The sequence below is a fragment of the Candida parapsilosis genome, contig 005807 (genome assembly GCF_000182765.1).
Source record: "Candida parapsilosis strain CDC317 annotated contig 005807".
Lineage (NCBI taxonomy): Eukaryota > Fungi > Ascomycota > Pichiomycetes > Serinales > Debaryomycetaceae > Lodderomyces > Lodderomyces parapsilosis.
Genome location: NW_023503280.1, coordinates 1,469,997 through 1,489,861, shown reverse-complemented (window position 1 = coordinate 1,489,861; position 19,865 = coordinate 1,469,997). Strand labels below are relative to the sequence as shown.

Here is a 19,865-nt window from a genome sequence, read left to right as displayed (position 1 = left end):
TTGTTGTTGTATGGTTATACTTTTCAGTACGATAGCTACAATAGAGTACAATAGTAATACATAGTACACATAGAGAGATCAGTTTAAAGTTAGTTTTGCAGTTTGTTTACCTTTCTTAAGTTGAGTTACTTTAATCAACAGTACATACGTAGTATGTCGCAAAAAACAAAGTCATGTCGCAATACATTAAATTAAGACATCAACTTGAAACATGGGAACGTCATCTATAGCTTACAACACAAGCTCATATTAAGCGTTACTTCAAAGAATAGCCTACATAGTCATAAAGTTTGTAAGCCACAATTAACGTCACCATCATTGCCCTTTTCTTTTCTGCTTTTAATCTGCTTCCTACAACCATTAATATACTACTAGATATGCAAACATACTCCCTTATCAACTGTATGCAAACACCCACTCAATTTCACCTTCGAACAAAGCTCTAACATCACATCTCACAGACAAACCAAGCAATAACTCTTGTTCTCTCCTATGTTACTGACTTCCTATTGATTCACTCAATTTGCAAGATGTGGTGGTAAAAGAAAGTTTGGTATCGAATTTTTGATGTAATAAATATGATGGCAATTGTTACAAATCATTTTCCCTTCAATCAACTGAGTCTCAATTAACAATATATGTAGATCTTTCAACACAACTTTATCATCTTCCATAATCGGATCTAAACCTTCAGGTTTAGTTGCTGGTAATGAATCATTTCCCAAGTCTTTAGCCACTGATATTACTGCATTCCAATCAAGCTTCTCCAACATGTGTACTATAAATTCCGGTTTAAATTCTTGTTCTTCTTGTACTAATTGGCATTCTTCGTATTTCAATGGGAATGAGTCTGATGATGATTGACAGCTTTTAACTGCGCATTGTACGAAATTTGTTGTCAAGAACTTCATACTGTTACTTATGTGACAACGTGGAAACTTTGCTACTCTTCGGAGGGTGTAATCGTTTATTCTGGCGAGAAGGATCTTCGTGATCTGGGTGATGAGTATGGTTTTTTTGAAATTTTTCGTTTTTTCACGTATTGTTACAAAGTGTCGCAAGGTATATTATTGCGACACGACTTTGGTTATATTTCGTAAAGAGTGTTGTCAGAAATTCTATTTTTGGTGGCAATCACAAACCATCTTACATTTGCCAAACCATCATACACTTGCACTAACCATGTCGCTTCAAAAACTTACTGCTGAAATATACAGTGTATATGATAAACAAGACTATCAAAAGTGTCAACAACTCCTAGCACCCATCAAAATTGAATTGATCAAACACAACTTGTTGGTGCCATTGGATTCAAACACTCAAACTGAAGACCAAGTCAATGATCTTAAAATCGCCCAAAGAATATTGGAGATAGGTGCTTTATCATCATTGCTCACCAATAACTACTCTGGATTTGAGAGCTATTTTGCCCAGTTGAAGCCCTTTTACACCAATGGTAAAATTCACAATTTAAACAAACCTCACCTAAACACCGACTCAACCAAAATTATATCATTGTTTTTATTATATCTTTTAAGTCAGGGTTCAATTTCTAAATTCAATGTTGAATTAGAAATGATCTGCAATTCAAAACAATATGACGTTGAACATGATAAGTTCTTAAAATTCCCCATTGATTTGGAAAGAAACTTGATGGAGGGAAACTATATCAAGATTTGGAATTTGTTGAAGGAAGATTCAAACTTACCATGTAAAGAATTTACTCATTTTGCTGATACATTGATCAATGCGTTGAGATTTGAAATTGCTAAGAGTTTGGAAAAGACATATGATTCAATCGCCATTTCCAATTGCAAAAGCTTGTTATATTTACCTCAAGAATTGAGTGATTTAACATTTGAACAAACTTTGAAAGAATCATTGGACTTGACCAATTGGAAATTTGATCAAGGGGTAATTTACTTCACTAAAGTTGAGAATGAAGAGACTGTTGATAACGAAGCAATCATCAAAAATGTGTTGGGTTATGCTGAACAAATAGAGTCAATTGTATAAAATAAAACTATCATTTACAATATATTAGGTTATGTTGAACGAATTGGATTAATTGTACAAAATCAATCATAAAAACCGTTCTTCTCCTTTTATTCTTAATGGTTTTCCAATGATTCGTAAAACCCTTTGTACGCAGTATCCAAATCATTCAAAAACAAATCTGAATCCTCTTGTGAAAGTTCCTTTTCCAAATTGTTAATCTTAATTAGCCAGTTGATCAATTTTGATTTCCCATTAAACTCAATTGTTTCATTAAACTCATTTAAATTCACCACTAAATCACTCAATAACGGATGCAATTGATCCCTAGTCTTGTAGTTGAGCTTCACTGCATCCATACACGTGATAAAATTTCCGGTAATCTCAGCAATCAATCTAGCATTGGCTCTAGTGGTAGCGGTGGCGTTTGCTGTGGCGGCATTTGCTGCAGCTCCACCTCCACTCGTGGATATTGCTAGATGATCAATTGTTGACGGTACTCCACTTAGTAGTCGATTCACTGCTTGTGGACAATTTATATTAAATTTGGAAGTAAATAATGCCAAAAAATTTGATAAATCAGGATTCAAATTGGAGAATAAACTCTTCAACACGGGCAATTTCGATTCATCGAACCCCTTTATTATAATTTGATACTGGTAAATTAGTCGATACGCTGTTGATGTATACTTCTCCTTATCAGTAGTGTAATCTTTCAAGAATGAATTCTCCAACATTTCAATTGACGTTAATATTGAACTGATTTCAGCTAATGAGTTATAAACTGGTTTATTTGATGGTGATTTGATTAATGATGAGCGGGTTATTTCTTGGTTGAATTGGGTTGATTTTGAAGAGATGGTGAATGATGTTGAAGCCGTTGGGGCGTATTCTGGTGGATGTGACATATAGCACTTTGTAAGACGCCGTTTTCTTTCTTATTTTATTTCTGTGGTAGATAGTAATCGTACAATAATGGGGACATTTCTTTGATACATTTTGATATTCTTTTCTCTTTTCAACTCTTTTTTGCATATACACCATACACCTTTCACATGGATATTACTTCAACTTATAACTTACAATTACTTGTTTCGCTAGTTTACTTTGCTTTAACATTAGGTGTATTGCTAGTCAAATATGTTACTCCATTGAAAAAACTATTAAACTATGGGAAAACAGTCAATTACCACAACGAAACTAACGATAACGATAACAACAATGAAAACAGAGGCTCCCATTCTCCACCTTCTAAAGTTATTGATATCATAGTCAAATACGCAGTGGTTCAGAAACTGTGGTTTGCTCATTTCTACATTTGTTTGTTCACATTGTCTACAGCTACATATTTTAGAGCATGTCATGAATCCATAATAGGTCAATCAAGTGATGTAACTTATAAGAACATGCGACTAATCAACACTATCCTCATTATACAAGGTGCAAGACGAATGATTGAGAGTTTTGCTGTCACCAAGTTTTCCCCTACTTCATATATGAATATTACTCATTATATTGTTGGTATGTCACATTATGTGTTGATTGCATTAGCCACGTATTTGGGCTTGTCGGGAAATTGTTCAGCAAGTGCTGCTTTAACTATAATCGACTACGTCCTTATTGCTGTGTTTGGCATTGCTTCTGTACAACAATTTAGAGCTCATTATCATCTTGCTCACTTGGTGAAATATTCGTTACCCAAGTTTAAAGTTGTTGCGTCTCCTCACTATTTCTATGAAGTGGTAATTTACACTGTATTTATGCTATTCAGTGTAAAGAATGGCATCAACTTGACATCCTTGATGTTTATATCCAGTTTGATATTTGTGGTGGTTAATCTATCTGTGTCTGCTGTTGAAACGTACCGTTATTATCAGCACAAATACAGAGAGGAGTTCGATTTGAAGTGGGCTATATTTCCCGGTATATTGTAGGAGCTGATATCTAATACAAGTAAGTAAGTAAGTATGTAAGCTATCAAGTTGAGTATTCATCCATGTGGAAAACTAAGAGGCGAGAACTTTGAAGACGCAAAACATCTTTAGTCTATTCAAAAACTCCACAACATAGAGCATTCACTCCCTCAACTCTGTATCCCCCCACCAAAATGCGTTTTCAAGGTTCATCAAATACTTCTCAGAAACAGGAGTACCCGCTTACTATTTTTTTAGAGCCAACAGCATCAACGATAGTGTTTGGTTGTCCCGGGATCCCTCGAAGTATACCACGAATTGAAACAATCATCCACGTCAGAACAGCCAATGGCTCACCCTTTTTGATACGATCGGTTTCAGTAGTGTTGATAACTCGTCAAAAAGTAACGGTACCTGCAAAACTTGGAAGTACTGAAGCGTTCAAAGAGTTTAAGATATTTGAAGATCCATTGGCATTCAAACCCGTGAATGTATTCTCTCAAAATGTATTAGGGATAGACTTGCCGGTGATGATACCAGTGCCAAAGGATGTGATACCCAGTGGGTATCTGCCGACGCTAGGGGCATCTACTACCCATTATCTTGCGGTGAAAGTAGTTACTGGGGAAAGCAGTGGTGGCGAATCATCATTCATTGATACCTTCCCCGTTGTCATCAAGACATATGATACTCTACCACTATATCGACAATTCAATGAGCCGGTGATTGAACAACAAAAGTCGCCCGATAATCAAGTTGTGGGGGAAGTGACAATTCCTACGACATCAGTTGGTCCTGGTGATCAGTTTGAGCTACATTGTAAATTGATGATCAATTCATCTAATAACAAAGTCAAAAAGCACCTAGCGGTAAAGCAAGTGACTTTTCAGGTAAAAGAGTATCTAGAATGTTTTGATGGCGGACTACCTCCAAAGAAGGAAAACAAGCTACATACAAAAACGTTGCAATTGACGAAAGAACTAAACACACAAGGGGAAACTCAACTGTTTGATGTGAAATTCCCCAAAATCAATGACAATTTGGAAGTATTCTACAATGATGAACCCTACATTATTGAAAACGAAGTTTCATTCGACAACGATACAACAATCATCGAATCAGCAAATATCGCAACCCATAAAACAATTGATCGAATACCAGAGGGACTACCAATCACTCACCTTCAAAGTTTTACAACTTCGGGTAAATTCTACTCGATAAAGTTTGAAACGATTTTAAAGATCAAACTACATAAAGCCAAAGATTTCGATATTCATTTACCACTAACTGTTTGTCCATTCGAGAGACGATCAAGTGAATATTTGTTGAAATGGATTATGCATGAATGTGAAGTTGCTAAAGCACGATTTGGTGGGGAATTTATCGATCAGTTTTTCTTGGCGACAAGCTATGGTGCGATTTGCAATTTGATGAACAGATACAAGTTGCCACCAACAATATACAAGAATTGCAAAGAGGACTGGGTCAAATTGGGACTTGCTCGTGATCAAATAGGTGGCATTAATCACAATGGCAGTATGAAGAATTTGGTACCATATATCGATTAGAGATAACTACAACATCACAATGGATATCAACAGCACGAAGTTGAGCAATTATGGAAACCCCTTCTTCTACATCAATATAACGTTTTCGTGTTCTCTACAACCTTTAAAAGTAACCATAAAGTTGTAGTAGCGTACTCACATATTGCTTCTCATACCTAAACTAGACGCACCACTGTAAGGCTCAAGCAAATGATACTCTATACTGATTGTCACGAATTATTAAAAACGAAAGTATCGTTCTTTATAGTAGTATATACACACACACTAGCCAAAGAACTGAAAATTGAATGAATATGTAAGCCAACCAAAGGATGACCAACCTAAAAACCGAAAATTTGAAACTCATCCAAACCCATGAGCGTATTAGCCAATATCATCTGGTGAATTGTTAAATAAGAAAATTTTGAAGTAACCGAATTATTAAAAAATGTCCAATAAATTGTCAAATTATTGTTGTTGACAGGCCGGCAATAGATGAATGAACCCTTGGCCGCACTATACCATGGCGTATGCAGCAAGAATACCAGCAACTGAGATCAAAACTTTGTTGGGTTTGAAAGAGAATGCAGCGTTTTCCAACTCGGAGACAGCTCCATTATCCCCTGTATCACCAGATCCAGCTCCAGCTCCGTTGTCACCTGCGCCAGCTCCATTGTCACCAGCTCCAGCTCCATTGTCACCAGGTCCTCCAGCTCCAGCTCCATTGTCACCAGCGCCAGCTCCAGCTCCATTGTCACCAGCGCCAGCTCCATTATCACCTGGAACACCAGCTCCATTGTCACCTGGAACACCAGCTCCGTTGTCACCTGGAACACCAGCTCCGTTGTCACCAGCGCCAGCTCCATTGTCACCAGCGCCAGTTCCATTATCGCCTGGTCCTCCAGCGCCAGCTCCATTGTCACCAGCGCCAGCTCCATTATCACCTGGAACACCAGCTCCATTGTCACCTGGAACACCAGCTCCGTTGTCACCTGGAACACCAGCTCCGTTGTCACCAGCGCCAGCTCCATTGTCACCAGCGCCAGCTCCATTATCGCCTGGTCCTCCAGCTCCAGCTCCATTGTCACCTGGAACACCAGCTCCATTGTCACCAGCGCCAGTTCCATTATCGCCTGGTCCTCCAGCGCCAGCTCCATTGTCACCAGCGCCAGCTCCATTATCACCTGGAACACCAGCTCCATTGTCACCTGGAACACCAGCTCCGTTGTCACCTGGAACACCAGCTCCGTTGTCACCAGCGCCAGCTCCATTGTCACCAGCGCCAGCTCCATTATCGCCTGGTCCTCCAGCGCCAGCTCCATTGTCACCAGCGCCAGCTCCATTATCGCCCGGTCCTCCAGCTCCAGCTCCATTGTCACCTGGAACACCAGCTCCATTGTCACCAGCGCCAGTTCCATTATCGCCTGGTCCTCCAGCGCCAGCTCCATTGTCACCAGCGCCAGCTCCATTATCACCTGGAACACCAGCTCCGTTGTCACCTGGAACACCAGCTCCATTATCACCTGGAACACCAGCTCCATTGTCACCAGCGCCAGTTCCATTATCGCCTGGTCCTCCAGCGCCAGCTCCATTGTCACCTGGAACACCAGCTCCGTTGTCACCTGGAACACCAGCTCCGTTGTCACCTGGAACACCAGCTCCGTTGTCACCAGCGCCAGCTCCATTGTCACCTGGCACTTCACCGCCATTACCACCGTTACCGCCGTCAGTTGGAGTACCTTCACCACCGTTTCCACCATCAGTTGGTGTACCTTCACCGCCATTACCGCCGTCAGTTGGCTCACCGCCATTACCACCATCAGTTGGCTCACCGCCATTACCACCATCAGTTGGCTCGCCACCATTGCCGCCGTCAGTTGGCTCACCGCCATTACCGCCGTCAGTTGGAGTACCTTCACCACCGTTTCCACCATCAGCTGGTGTACCTTCACCGCCATTACCGCCGTCAGTTGGAGTACCTTTACCACCATTTCCACCATCAGTTGGTGTACCTTCACCGCCATTACCGCCGTCAGTTGGCTCGCCGCCATTACCGCCGTCAGTTGGCTCACCGCCATTACCACCATCAGTTAGAGAAGTCTGGCCGCCATTACCGCCGTCAGTTGGCTCACCACCATTACCGCCATCAGTTGGAGATGTTTGACCACCATTACCGCCGTCAGTTGGCTCGCCACCATTACCGCCGTCAGTTGGAGAAGTCTGGCCGCCATTACCGCCGTCAGTTGGAGAAGTCTGGCCGCCATTACCGCCGTCAGTTGGAGAAGTCTGGCCGCCATTACCGCCGTCAGTTGGCTCACCGCCATTACCACCATCAGTTGGAGATGTTTGACCACCATTGCCGCCGTCAGTTGGCTCGCCATTATTACCACCATCAGTTGGAGAAGTCTGGCCGCCATTACCGCCGTCAGTTGGCTCACCGCCATTACCACCATCAGTTGGCTCGCCACCATTACCGCCATCAGTTGGAGAAGTCTGGCCGCCATTACCGCCGTCAGTTGGCTCACCGCCATTACCACCATCAGTTGGCTCGCCACCATTACCGCCATCAGTTGGAGAAGTCTGGCCGCCATTACCGCCGTCAGTTGGCTCACCGCCATTACCACCATCAGTTGGCTCGCCACCATTACCGCCATCAGTTGGAGACGTTTGACCACCATTACCGCCGTCAGTTGGCTCACCGCCATTACCACCATCAGTTGGAGACGTTTGACCACCATTACCGCCGTCAGTTGGCTCGCCACCATTACCGCCATCAGTTGGAGAAGTCTGGCCGCCATTACCGCCGTCAGTTGGAGATGTTTGACCACCATTACCGCCGTCAGTTGGCTCGCCACCATTACCGCCATCAGTTGGAGAAGTCTGGCCGCCATTACCGCCGTCAGTTGGAGATGTTTGACCACCATTGCCGCCGTCAGTTGGCTCGCCACCATTACCGCCGTCAGTTGGAGAAGTCTGGCCGCCATTACCGCCGTCAGTTGGCTCACCGCCATTACCACCATCAGTTGGCTCGCCACCATTACCGCCATCAGTTGGAGAAGTCTGGCCGCCATTACCGCCGTCAGTTGGCTCACCGCCATTACCACCATCAGTTGGCTCGCCACCATTACCGCCATCAGTTGGAGAAGTCTGGCCGCCATTACCGCCGTCAGTTGGCTCACCGCCATTACCACCATCAGTTGGAGATGTTTGACCACCATTGCCGCCGTCAGTTGGCTCGCCATTATTACCACCATCAGTTGGAGAAGTCTGGCCGCCATTACCGCCGTCAGTTGGCTCACCGCCATTACCACCATCAGTTGGCTCGCCACCATTACCGCCATCAGTTGGAGAAGTCTGGCCGCCATTACCGCCGTCAGTTGGCTCACCGCCATTACCACCATCAGTTGGCTCGCCACCATTACCGCCATCAGTTGGAGACGTTTGACCACCATTACCGCCGTCAGTTGGCTCACCGCCATTACCACCATCAGTTGGAGACGTTTGACCACCATTACCGCCGTCAGTTGGCTCGCCACCATTACCGCCATCAGTTGGAGAAGTCTGGCCGCCATTACCGCCGTCAGTTGGAGATGTTTGACCACCATTACCGCCGTCAGTTGGCTCGCCACCATTACCGCCATCAGTTGGAGAAGTCTGGCCGCCATTACCGCCGTCAGTTGGAGATGTTTGACCACCATTGCCGCCGTCAGTTGGCTCGCCACCATTACCGCCGTCAGTTGGAGAAGTCTGGCCGCCATTACCGCCGTCAGTTGGAGATGTTTGACCACCATTACCGCCGTCAGTTGGCTCACCGCCATTACCACCATCAGTTGGAGACGTTTGACCACCATTACCGCCGTCAGTTGGCTCACCACCATTACCGCCATCAGTTGGAGATGTTTGACCACCATTACCGCCGTCAGTTGGCTCGCCACCATTACCGCCATCAGTTGGAGAAGTCTGGCCGCCATTACCGCCGTCAGTTGGAGATGTTTGACCACCATTACCGCCGTCAGTTGGCTCGCCACCATTACCGCCATCAGTTGGAGAAGTCTGGCCGCCATTACCGCCGTCAGTTGGAGATGTTTGACCACCATTGCCGCCGTCAGTTGGCTCGCCACCATTACCGCCGTCAGTTGGAGAAGTCTGGCCGCCATTACCGCCGTCAGTTGGAGATGTTTGACCACCATTACCGCCGTCAGTTGGCTCACCGCCATTACCACCATCAGTTGGAGACGTTTGACCACCATTACCGCCGTCAGTTGGCTCACCACCATTACCGCCATCAGTTGGAGATGTTTGACCACCATTACCGCCGTCAGTTGGCTCGCCACCATTACCGCCGTCAGTTGGAGAAGTCTGGCCGCCATTACCGCCGTCAGTTGGCTCACCACCATTACCGCCGTCAGTTGGCTCACCGCCATTACCACCATCAGTTGGAGATGTTTGACCACCATTACCGCCGTCAGTTGGAGAAGTCTGGCCACCATTTCCAGTTGTCTCGTCGTCAGTAGACGATAAATCACGCGACACAGGAATGTCAGTAACACTAGGAGTCTCTATTGTTGGCAGCGTGACTAAAACTGATGTTACCGTTGTCAAAGGTGCTGGTAGAGATGTTAATGACTCACCAGTCGTTGGTGGCTCTGGAGGATCTTTGCACATACAGATAGCAGGTCTATGTGGGTTAGGGATAGGACCATTGTACTCGACAGACCCCCAAAGCATAAGAGGGATACCAGCACCATTATCAGTCACCACTTGAAACCTTCTTTTATCATAACCCCTTCCAATGTCAAACTCTTGTGATAAAAGGCCCAAACCTAATCCTCTCAAAGTCAATATACCAGTAAATGGGTTATAGTCAACTGCACGCTTTCCCAAAATTGGTATCTTCAAAAGCGGGATACTCAAACCAATCTTGTTTCCCCATCCAAAACCTTTAACAGTGAACCTTGCAGGAATGCTCAAAGGTTCGACAACGATTGAGCTTTTATGATCTGCCAAGAAAAAAGTTTGCTCCTTGGGGATTGGTAGCAACGCATTGGTGATGTAGATTGTAGAATCTCTGTTTGCAACAATACAACCATTACCTTGAATACTTGTCAATTGTTGATAAACAACGTTATTGAAACAAATGGTACCGTCGTTTTCAACTCTGGATAAAACAGCCCCCAAGTTAACCAAAGTAGTCGATCTCTTGTTAAGGTAAATAACGACTAAGCCATTATTGGTCCAAGTAGGTGCAGTTAAACCAATGAATGGTGGAAGCGTACCATCAGCAGCCAAGTACACCTCACCAGTATTTCTGAAGGTCAATCCAATTAAATTGTAAATAGGTGGTATGAGGGTTTTTAAAGAATTAAATGCAATGATACCATCATTCTCAATTGAGTTCAATAAACCCAACAAAAGTACTTGCAAACCTATCAATTCGTTGAATGTGGAAATGAAGAATCCACCGCCCCTCTCAACCTTCAAATCTCCAACAAGGGCAGATATTGTGTTATCAATAATGGACCAGTAACCCCCTGTATGAATATGAATGTTACCTATGGAAAGATTGATAGGACCTTTTGATACATCTAAACCATAGACATCATAAGCTGATATTACTTGGATTATAAACAAGAATATTGTGTATAGCACGTTTTTCAACATCCTTTATTTTTGTTTCAGTATGATTAAGTAGTCACAAGGATGGAAAAGTGATTGTAGTTGTGAAGCTACAGTTGAAGGGATTACGTAGGGAATATCAAGTCCTATTTATAAGTTACAATGTCCAAGAGAGTTGGCCAAATTCTCAGTTTTACAGCTTTTAATTCAAAAGATCACCTTATTCAATTGATGGTGCTCGATACTCGTGTATATACCAGATCTAAGTTATCGCCAATCAATTTGAGAAAAAAGATTGCAAAGGATTAAAGGGTTCGCTACACAAAACCAATGTTGCAAATTTAATGTTGAAAAAAAAACCCTGTATTCATTTTAAGAAAGGCTAAAAATTGGGGTCGATGAAGATCTGCGTTTTTAGCCAGTGGAGCTCCAAAAGAGTAAACAAATCAATGGATCCCTGAAAGGAGGGACTGGTGTTAGTGCTCAACATTCGCCATTCTGAAACATTGTATTGTCAGATTTCCACCCAAACGAGAAACAACGCCGATCATTGCATTGAATACTTGCCATTCCATTTGGGGTTAACACATTCCCCAATAAAGGAACGGATGGTTGCGGTCCAAATGGCCTGATAAATCCCAATACTAAAAAGATATCTGTATATCAGCTTGTTTTTTTTATTGTGGAAAGAAAAGACAAAGATAATACTGTAGAGCTGGGTCATTTTGTTTTATTACAGCTTTGCTATTTGAGCCCCTGATTTTTTGATAGACTTCAAAATTTATTGTAAAAACACGTGCTTTTATTACTAGTTCTTCTCAAAAGCGAAGACAGAAAGGTCTGGTCATAATTCGTTCGACAAGTATTGCTCGCCCGACTTAGTTATACCAAAAAGGAAGCAAATCTTCCCAAAATGTGTTTGGAGATTGATGATCCTCTGTATGTGATAATCACAGTCTAAACTCAAATAATGAAAATTGAGAACAAATGGTGCCGGTTTTAACAGCGACATGAGTTACAAAGAGTAGATAGTACCAGACTCGGAACTTTCTTTTTGGGTGAGCTTTTCAGTGCTACCATGGAATTCTCTATCTTCAATACATTCCCCCCCTCAGATGCATTACCAGAGGACAGGAAAGAAATTCTTCACAAGGTGTTCCAGAAGGTGCAACTTAAAACGTAAAGTTTCAGGTGCCAGCCCCGCCCTTACAACCACACGCAGAAACTTTAAATTGATCAAAATTTATCTTTCCCAAATCAGAATTGTTTCAGACCATGTATTTGCTCTTTCAATCTAAACGAAACCAAAACGTAGGTAGACCGACACCTACTTGACATTCAAAGTGAATTATTGAAGCAAATTATACAGATATTGAATTGAAGAGTGTTGACCTAAAGTCTTTTCTACCTTCATCGGTCTTGCCAAACACTTTGGATATGTGTAGTTTGAGATGGAAAAAAAAAAAACACACTACACTATTTAATGTTGTCTTAGCTTGCGTTATCCAAGTGAATAAGCTTTCCAGTTGAATGGCATTTTTCAGAAAGCGATCCCTGCATAAACTATGAAAGGGTTTCAAAGTGACACTAGCTTACAACAATGGAAACTTTCTTAACCCCGTGTAGAGCCAGACGCATGCATTCTAAAACGTAGAACTCGTTTGAACTCTGGGGTGTCTTCTTTCATTTGTTTGTACACGAATTTGTTGTATACATGGCCATTTCCATTCGCATATTTATTTAGCCAAAAGGTTTGAGAGAGTTTAATTTTTCGAGTAATATCAATTCAATGTCGTGCCGATCTCTGTTACTTTGCATACGTTATTGGATCTCGCCATATAACTGACCACTGTTTTATATTGCGCGATAAGTATAACTAAGTTGTTTACAGTTTACAACCTTGTCAACCGCTATATAATTAAGGTTGAGACATCATTATCAGTTAGCCACGAGTATGAGGAAGTGGTCTCAAAGAAATCCCCCAATTGTTGATTTTTTTTGCTTCCATCTCCTGCAAGAAACATCCAGGAAAACGACTCTTGTTTGGATTTAATTAAAATTAGCACACTTTCATCCAAAACAGTGTCGAATAACGTATGCCCACATTGCTTCGTCTACTGTTCCAAAGATCAAAGCAAATAACAGATCTAATTTTGGCCAATTAAAAGATCCTATAAATCTTTCTCTTAGTCGGTTGACCCTGCTCTTTTAAAAATTGATGCATTCACTGAGGTTTCAGATTATTTAATTCTTCGTTATACAGTGCATGCAAATTCTTGGAATGTAGAATTTTACAACTCACCTTAACTTCAAATGAGTATTTGACTCAAAACCTGTCAGAGCGCAATTTCATCACTCCTTGAGTCCTTGCTTACTAGGTCATTATCCACTTGCTCACATGTACGGATTCAAGATTGCTGCTCGGTTGTGATTGAAAGTCCGACTATGTCAAGAAAGGACGAAATCCCATCATTAGACAGATATTACCTGTGGTCAAAAACGGTATTTTGTTAAGATCCAACTTCATGCGACGACCTATTTACGCGAATCAGTCGCAAATGATCAGACTAAGCGCTGGTGTGTTAAAAAGTTACGACAAGAAAAGAGTCCAAATACCCTATCAGCATACACATTCTCTTTTGAAACGACAGACGATGCGGAAGATATAAAGGCCCTTTACTTGAGCATTCAGGACAAAATTAATGCTATTATGGAGACAAGATCGACTTAATGCAGTCGAGACAAATTTCACGAATATTTAAAATTATTTTTTTTCTTGTGGGCTTGATTATCGTACCATTTCTATGTAAACAAGACTCAACTCACCAATCAAAACAATTAAATATTAAAATTAAAATAAACACAATGGAAGACCGAAATAATTTAAAGTAAATACAAATTACCAATCTAATGGGAATTTCTTAACGAAAAATGGATAAAATCGCAAATCAAGAACTAATCTAACTGGATTGACACCCGACATTTTAAAACCTAACAGCCAATTAAACCATGACAAAAATTAAGGAAGCAAGCACACCAACAAAGGTAGAATATTTTGTAATTGCTCCGGTGCCCTCATATATTGCAGGTATGGTAGCTGTTGATTGGACACCACTAGTATGCTCTGCCAATGTGCTTGGTCGGCTTGTGTGACTTTTGTATTGCTCATCTGATCCAGCTTGACTTAAACTAACATTAGATGTGTGTGCTGATTCTCTTGTCGAAAACGATTCGCTCGTTTCTGAACTATAATTTGAAACCTCAGTAGTTTCGACGGCTGGAGATCCTAAAGACACCAGCGGTTCCAACAGTACCAAAGTGCTCGTTCGGGCAACATCTGAAATAGCAACTAGGCTTGTTGAGTAAGATACCATAGAGGAGCCAACTGCAAACCCAGTATCAGGCTGGCCTGGTGCGTCAACCTCCGAAATCGAAATAGTACCAGCACTATCCTCCAAAACAATGGAAGAACCAGGTATCAATTCTGATATAGATGACGATGTATTTGTTGGAACGTAAGTTGTAATGGGGCTAGACCCAACATTCCAATCGGTTTCAACAGATCCATCATCCTTGGTTGTAGTCCAGGTGGTGGTGTACTCTGTGGTCACAGGACTAGCAACACTCTCTTGTGGGAATGTTGTAATTGTGGTCAATGAGTCTCCGCTTTGCGAAACAATACCTGAGTCAGTCTCAACAGATCCGTCATCCTTGGTTGTAGTCCAAGTGGTGGTGTACTCTGTGGTCACAGGGCCAGCAACACTCTCTTGTGGGAACGTGGTAATCGTCGTCAATGAGTCTCCGCTTTGCGAAACAATACCTGAGTCAGTCTCAACCGATCCATCGTCCTTGGTTGTAGTCCAGGTGGTGGTGTACTCTGTCGTCACAGGACTAGCAACACTCTCTTGTGGGAACGTGGTAATCGTCGTCAATGAGTCTCCGCTTTGCGAAACAATACCTGAGTCAGTCTCAACAGATCCGTCATCCTTGGTTGTAGTCCAAGTGGTGGTGTACTCTGTGGTCACAGGGCCAGCAACACTCTCTTGTGGGAACGTGGTAATCGTCGTCAATGAGTCTCCGCTTTGCGAAACAATACCTGAGTCAGTCTCAACAGATCCATCATCCTTGGTTGTAGTCCAGGTGGTGGTGTACTCTGTGGTCACAGGACTAGCAACACTCTCTTGTGGGAATGTTGTAATTGTGGTCAATGAGTCTCCGCTTTGCGAAACAATACCTGAGTCAGTCTCAACAGATCCGTCATCCTTGGTTGTAGTCCAAGTGGTGGTGTACTCTGTGGTCACAGGGCCAGCAACACTCTCTTGTGGGAACGTGGTAATCGTCGTCAATGAGTCTCCGCTTTGCGAAACAATACCTGAGTCAGTCTCAACCGATCCATCATCCTTGGTTGTAGTCCAAGTGGTGGTGTACTCGGTTTGAGTGGGTTGTGGGAACGTGGTAATCGTCGTCAATGAGTCTCCGCTTTGCGAAACAATACCTGAGTCCGTCTCAACAGATCCGTCATCCTTGGTTGTAGTCCAAGTGGTGGTGTACTCTGTGGTCACAGGACTAGCAACACTCTCTTGTGGGAACGTGGTAATCGTCGTCAATGAGTCTCCGCTTTGCGAAACAATACCTGAGTCAGTCTCAACCGATCCATCGTCCTTGGTTGTAGTCCAGGTGGTGGTGTACTCTGTCGTCACAGGACTAGCAACACTCTCTTGTGGGAACGTGGTAATCGTCGTCAATGAGTCTCCGCTTTGCGAAACAATACCTGAGTCAGTCTCAACAGATCCGTCATCCTTGGTTGTAGTCCAAGTGGTGGTGTACTCTGTGGTCACAGGGCCAGCAACACTCTCTTGTGGGAATGTTGTAACCGTGGTCAATGAGTCTCCGCTTTGTGATACGATACCTGAGTCAGTCTCAACAGATCCATCATCCTTGGTTGTAGTCCAGGTGGTGGTGTACTCGGTTTGCGTTGGTTGTGGGAACGTGGTAATCGTAGTCAATGAGTCTCCGCTTTGTGATACGATACCTGAGTCAGTCTCAACAGATCCGTCATCCTTGGTTGTAGTCCAAGTGGTGGTGTACTCTGTCGTCACAGGACTAGCAACACTCTCTTGTGGGAACGTGGTAATCGTAGTCAATGAGTCTCCGCTTTGTGATACGATACCTGAGTCAGTCTCAACAGATCCATCATCCTTGGTTGTAGTCCAGGTGGTGGTGTACTCGGTTTGAGTTGGTTGTGGGAACGTGGTAATCGTAGTCAATGAGTCTCCGCTTTGTGATACGATACCTGAGTCAGTCTCAACAGATCCGTCATCCTTGGTTGTAGTCCAAGTGGTGGTGTACTCGGTTTGAGTTGGTTGTGGGAACGTGGTAATCGTCGTCAATGAGTCTCCGCTTTGCGATACGATACCTGAGTCAGTCTCAACAGATCCGTCATCCTTGGTTGTAGTCCAAGTGGTGGTGTACTCGGTTTGAGTTGGTTGTGGGAATGTTGTAATCGTGGTCAATGAGTCTCCGCTTTGCGATACGATACCTGAGTCAGTCTCAACAGATCCATCATCCTTGGTTGTAGTCCAAGTGGTGGTGTACTCGGTTTGCGTTGGTTGTGGGAACGTGGTAATCGTGGTCAATGAGTCTCCACTTTGCGAAACAATACCTGAGTCAGTCTCAACAGATCCGTCATCCTTGGTTGTAGTCCAAGTGGTGGTGTACTCGGTTTGAGTTGGTTGTGGGAACGTGGTAATCGTCGTCAATGAGTCTCCACTTTGTGATACGATACCTGAGTCAGTCTCAACAGATCCATCATCCTTGGTTGTAGTCCAGGTGGTGGTGTACTCGGTTTGAGTTGGTTGTGGGAACGTGGTAATCGTCGTCAATGAGTCTCCGCTTTGCGATACGATACCTGAGTCAGTCTCAACAGATCCGTCATCCTTGGTTGTAGTCCAAGTGGTGGTGTACTCGGTTTGAGTTGGTTGTGGGAACGTGGTAATCGTCGTCAATGAGTCTCCACTTTGCGAAACAATACCTGAGTCAGTCTCAACCGATCCATCGTCCTTGGTTGTAGTCCAGGTGGTGGTGTACTCTGTGGTCACAGGGCCAGCAACACTCTCTTGTGGGAATGTTGTAACCGTGGTCAATGAGTCTCCGCTTTGCGAAACGATACCTGAGTCAGTCTCAACAGATCCGTCATCCTTGGTTGTAGTCCAAGTGGTGGTGTACTCGGTTTGAGTTGGTTGTGGGAACGTGGTAATCGTAGTCAATGAGTCTCCACTTTGTGATACGATACCTGAGTCCGTCTCAACAGATCCATCATCCTTGGTTGTAGTCCAAGTGGTGGTGTACTCGGTTTGAGTTGGTTGTGGGAATGTTGTAATCGTAGTCAATGAGTCTCCACTTTGTGATACGATACCTGAGTCCGTCTCAACAGATCCATCATCCTTGGTTGTAGTCCAAGTGGTGGTGTACTCGGTTTGAGTTGGTTGTGGGAATGTTGTAATCGTGGTCAATGAGTCTCCACTTTGCGATACGATACCTGAGTCCGTCTCAACAGATCCATCATCCTTGGTTGTAGTCCAAGTGGTGGTGTACTCGGTTTGAGTTGGTTGTGGGAATGTTGTAATCGTAGTCAATGAGTCTCCGCTTTGCGAAACAATACCTGAGTCAGTCTCAACAGATCCGTCATCCTTGGTTGTAGTCCAGGTGGTGGTGTACTCGGTTTGAGTGGGTTGTGGGAACGTGGTAATCGTAGTCAGCGATGTGTCTGACACCGACACAATTCCAGAGTCAGTCTGAATAGTTCCATCGGGTTTTGTGGTTGTCCAGCTAGTGGTGTATTCGGTCCTAAATGTGGATCCAGTGGTGAATATTGATGTGGTTGTATACCATGACCCTGCCGTATTTGTAGTGATATCAACAATCCCTGTTTCAGTTAAAGTGTTTCCATTACTGGTTGTAGTGATTGTTGTTGTGTATTCGGTAGGCTGCGCACCAGGAATGTCTGGTAAAGATTTACAAACGCGACATTGGCTTGGTAGCCCCGGGTTTGGCACTGGTCCATTATATTGAATAGAGCCCCACAAAGTTGATGGTAATCCAGCTCCACTATCGGTAACAACTTGGAATTTGGATGAATCGTATCCTGTACCAATATTGAAGTATTGCAGTAATAAACCAGCACCCCTCAATGTTAATATTCCCGTGGCTGAATTGTATGACCATGCGCTGCCAATTAATGCAAAAAGCGGAATTGATAAACCAATTTTGTTTGCAATCCCATTAACTTGACCGAAATTACGCACATTGAATGTTTGTGGCGTGGACAAGGCTTGTACAATCATTGAAGATGCACCATCAGCCAAGTAAAATGTTTGCCCGGTTGAGACAGATAAAGCAGCATTAGTGATATAGATGCTAGAATCTCTATCAGCAGTGATACAACCTGTACCGGCAATAGAAGTTGTTTGATGATATACTTCATTATGAAAACAAATTTGACCGTTATTGTTGATTGTACCCAAAGGTGCGCCCAAGTTAACTATACCTTCATTTCTCTGATTTTGATAAAACACAAGTAACCCAGTATTCTTCCAACTAGCCGCAGTAATACTCATAGTACTAGCTACGATTCCAGAAGCACCCAAGTACATCTCACCATTGTTTTGGAATGACCAACCAATTAGGTTGTAGTTTGAAGAAGTCAAGGAAGCAAGCGAATTGAAAGAAATAATTCCATTGTTTGTGATTGAGTTTAACAACCCCAATAAAGTGACTTGCAAAGAAATTAATGATGATGTACTTGAAATATATAAACCGGCTTCGGGAGCAACTTCTAAGTTTGAAACAAAAGCAGAAATAGCGTTGTTAATGATTGACCAATAAGCTCCTGAATTGATTGTAATATCTCCAACATTCAAAGATATAGCACCTCTGTCGATAGTGTTAGTGGCAATGTTTAGACCCAGAACCACTGAGATATAAAGGTAAACTATCAAGCTTAATTTGGGAAGCATCATCATAGCTTGTGACTAGAATGGTTTGATGGTTGCGAAAGAAAGAAACTTTATAAAAGAGCGAACTCTACGGGGGGAGGATATCCATTTATATAAGAAATATGACATTGGGAATATAACGTCAGCGGTCTAGTGCAATTTCCAATTCTATTGTAAAACTAAGTATTTGCTATTAATAAAGGGTCTTAACATTGGCCAATAAATGGTGCTTGAGTCTAGGGCGTAGGGCTAGAAAAACTTTCACAGGGCAAACTGATATTTCACAAAACCTAAATTCAAAAATCTTACGTAAGTGTCACAAATACGAGCGGAAGATTATAAACAGATATTAAACCTTACGCCCTAGTAAACTAATCTTGAAAAAAATTTGCAGATCAAAGTTTGAAGCCGGTAAAGTTACAAAATCTCATTTTGTTTTACCCCAACAGTAATAAACCTTAGTTTTGTATTGCAATGAAAGGGATGAAGAAAAGTAAGACAAGAAAAGCCCTTAGGGGATTAAAGGGGCGATTAGAGGGTGTCATTTTGACACAAACTCAAGTGTTTCTATTTTCTTTTTCTCATTTAAACTTCAGCACACAGAATTGAATCCCATAAACAAAGACCTTCTATCCATTCTAATTCTTAACACCGTTGATAGCAGAATTCTAGAAAAATATTTTCAAAATTTTACATGGTCTTGATTTACTTGTGGGTATTGGTCCGTATTTTCTGGATGACTATCTCACTTTTACCATCAATATTATGATCAATAAGTCAATCAAATGAGGTAGTGTTGT

The 19,865-nt window shown here is 42.8% G+C and overlaps 7 protein-coding genes across 7 annotated transcripts; 3 read left to right on the top strand and 4 right to left on the bottom strand. All coding sequences in view use genetic code 12, as the record gives it.

The window, feature by feature from the left end:
* Window positions 1–518: 518 nt before the first annotated feature.
* On the bottom strand, window positions 519–911 carry CPAR2_806470 (RNA methylation protein; the record flags this gene model as incomplete). Its single annotated transcript, XM_036808543.1, has 1 exon — window positions 519–911. The coding sequence occupies one exon, from the start codon at window positions 909–911 to the stop codon at window positions 519–521; it is 393 nt and encodes a 130-aa protein (XP_036665270.1).
* A 271-nt stretch (window positions 912–1,182) lies between these two features.
* Window positions 1,183–2,016, top strand: CPAR2_806460 (proteasome regulatory particle lid subunit; the record flags this gene model as incomplete). Its single annotated transcript, XM_036808542.1, has 1 exon — window positions 1,183–2,016. One exon carries the CDS (start codon window positions 1,183–1,185, stop codon window positions 2,014–2,016), a length of 834 nt encoding a protein of 277 aa, XP_036665269.1.
* Window positions 2,017–2,111: 95 nt separating this feature from the next.
* VPS28 (ESCRT-I subunit protein) lies at window positions 2,112–2,903 on the bottom strand (the record flags this gene model as incomplete). The annotated part of the gene is made up of 1 exon (XM_036808541.1): window positions 2,112–2,903. The coding sequence occupies one exon, from the start codon at window positions 2,901–2,903 to the stop codon at window positions 2,112–2,114; it is 792 nt and encodes a 263-aa protein (XP_036665268.1).
* Window positions 2,904–3,050: 147 nt separating this feature from the next.
* DFG10 (putative polyprenol reductase) lies at window positions 3,051–3,929 on the top strand (the record flags this gene model as incomplete). The annotated part of the gene is made up of 1 exon (XM_036808540.1): window positions 3,051–3,929. One exon carries the CDS (start codon window positions 3,051–3,053, stop codon window positions 3,927–3,929), a length of 879 nt encoding a protein of 292 aa, XP_036665267.1.
* Window positions 3,930–4,102: 173 nt separating this feature from the next.
* CPAR2_806430 (uncharacterized protein) lies at window positions 4,103–5,476 on the top strand (the record flags this gene model as incomplete). Its single annotated transcript, XM_036808539.1, has 1 exon — window positions 4,103–5,476. One exon carries the CDS (start codon window positions 4,103–4,105, stop codon window positions 5,474–5,476), a length of 1,374 nt encoding a protein of 457 aa, XP_036665266.1.
* Window positions 5,477–5,971: 495 nt separating this feature from the next.
* On the bottom strand, window positions 5,972–11,116 carry CPAR2_806420 (uncharacterized protein; the record flags this gene model as incomplete). The annotated part of the gene is made up of 1 exon (XM_036808538.1): window positions 5,972–11,116. One exon carries the CDS (start codon window positions 11,114–11,116, stop codon window positions 5,972–5,974), a length of 5,145 nt encoding a protein of 1,714 aa, XP_036665265.1.
* Window positions 11,117–14,073: 2,957 nt separating this feature from the next.
* RBR3 (Rbr3p) lies at window positions 14,074–19,089 on the bottom strand (the record flags this gene model as incomplete). Its single annotated transcript, XM_036808537.1, has 1 exon — window positions 14,074–19,089. One exon carries the CDS (start codon window positions 19,087–19,089, stop codon window positions 14,074–14,076), a length of 5,016 nt encoding a protein of 1,671 aa, XP_036665264.1.
* Between the last annotated feature and the right edge of the window lie 776 nt (window positions 19,090–19,865).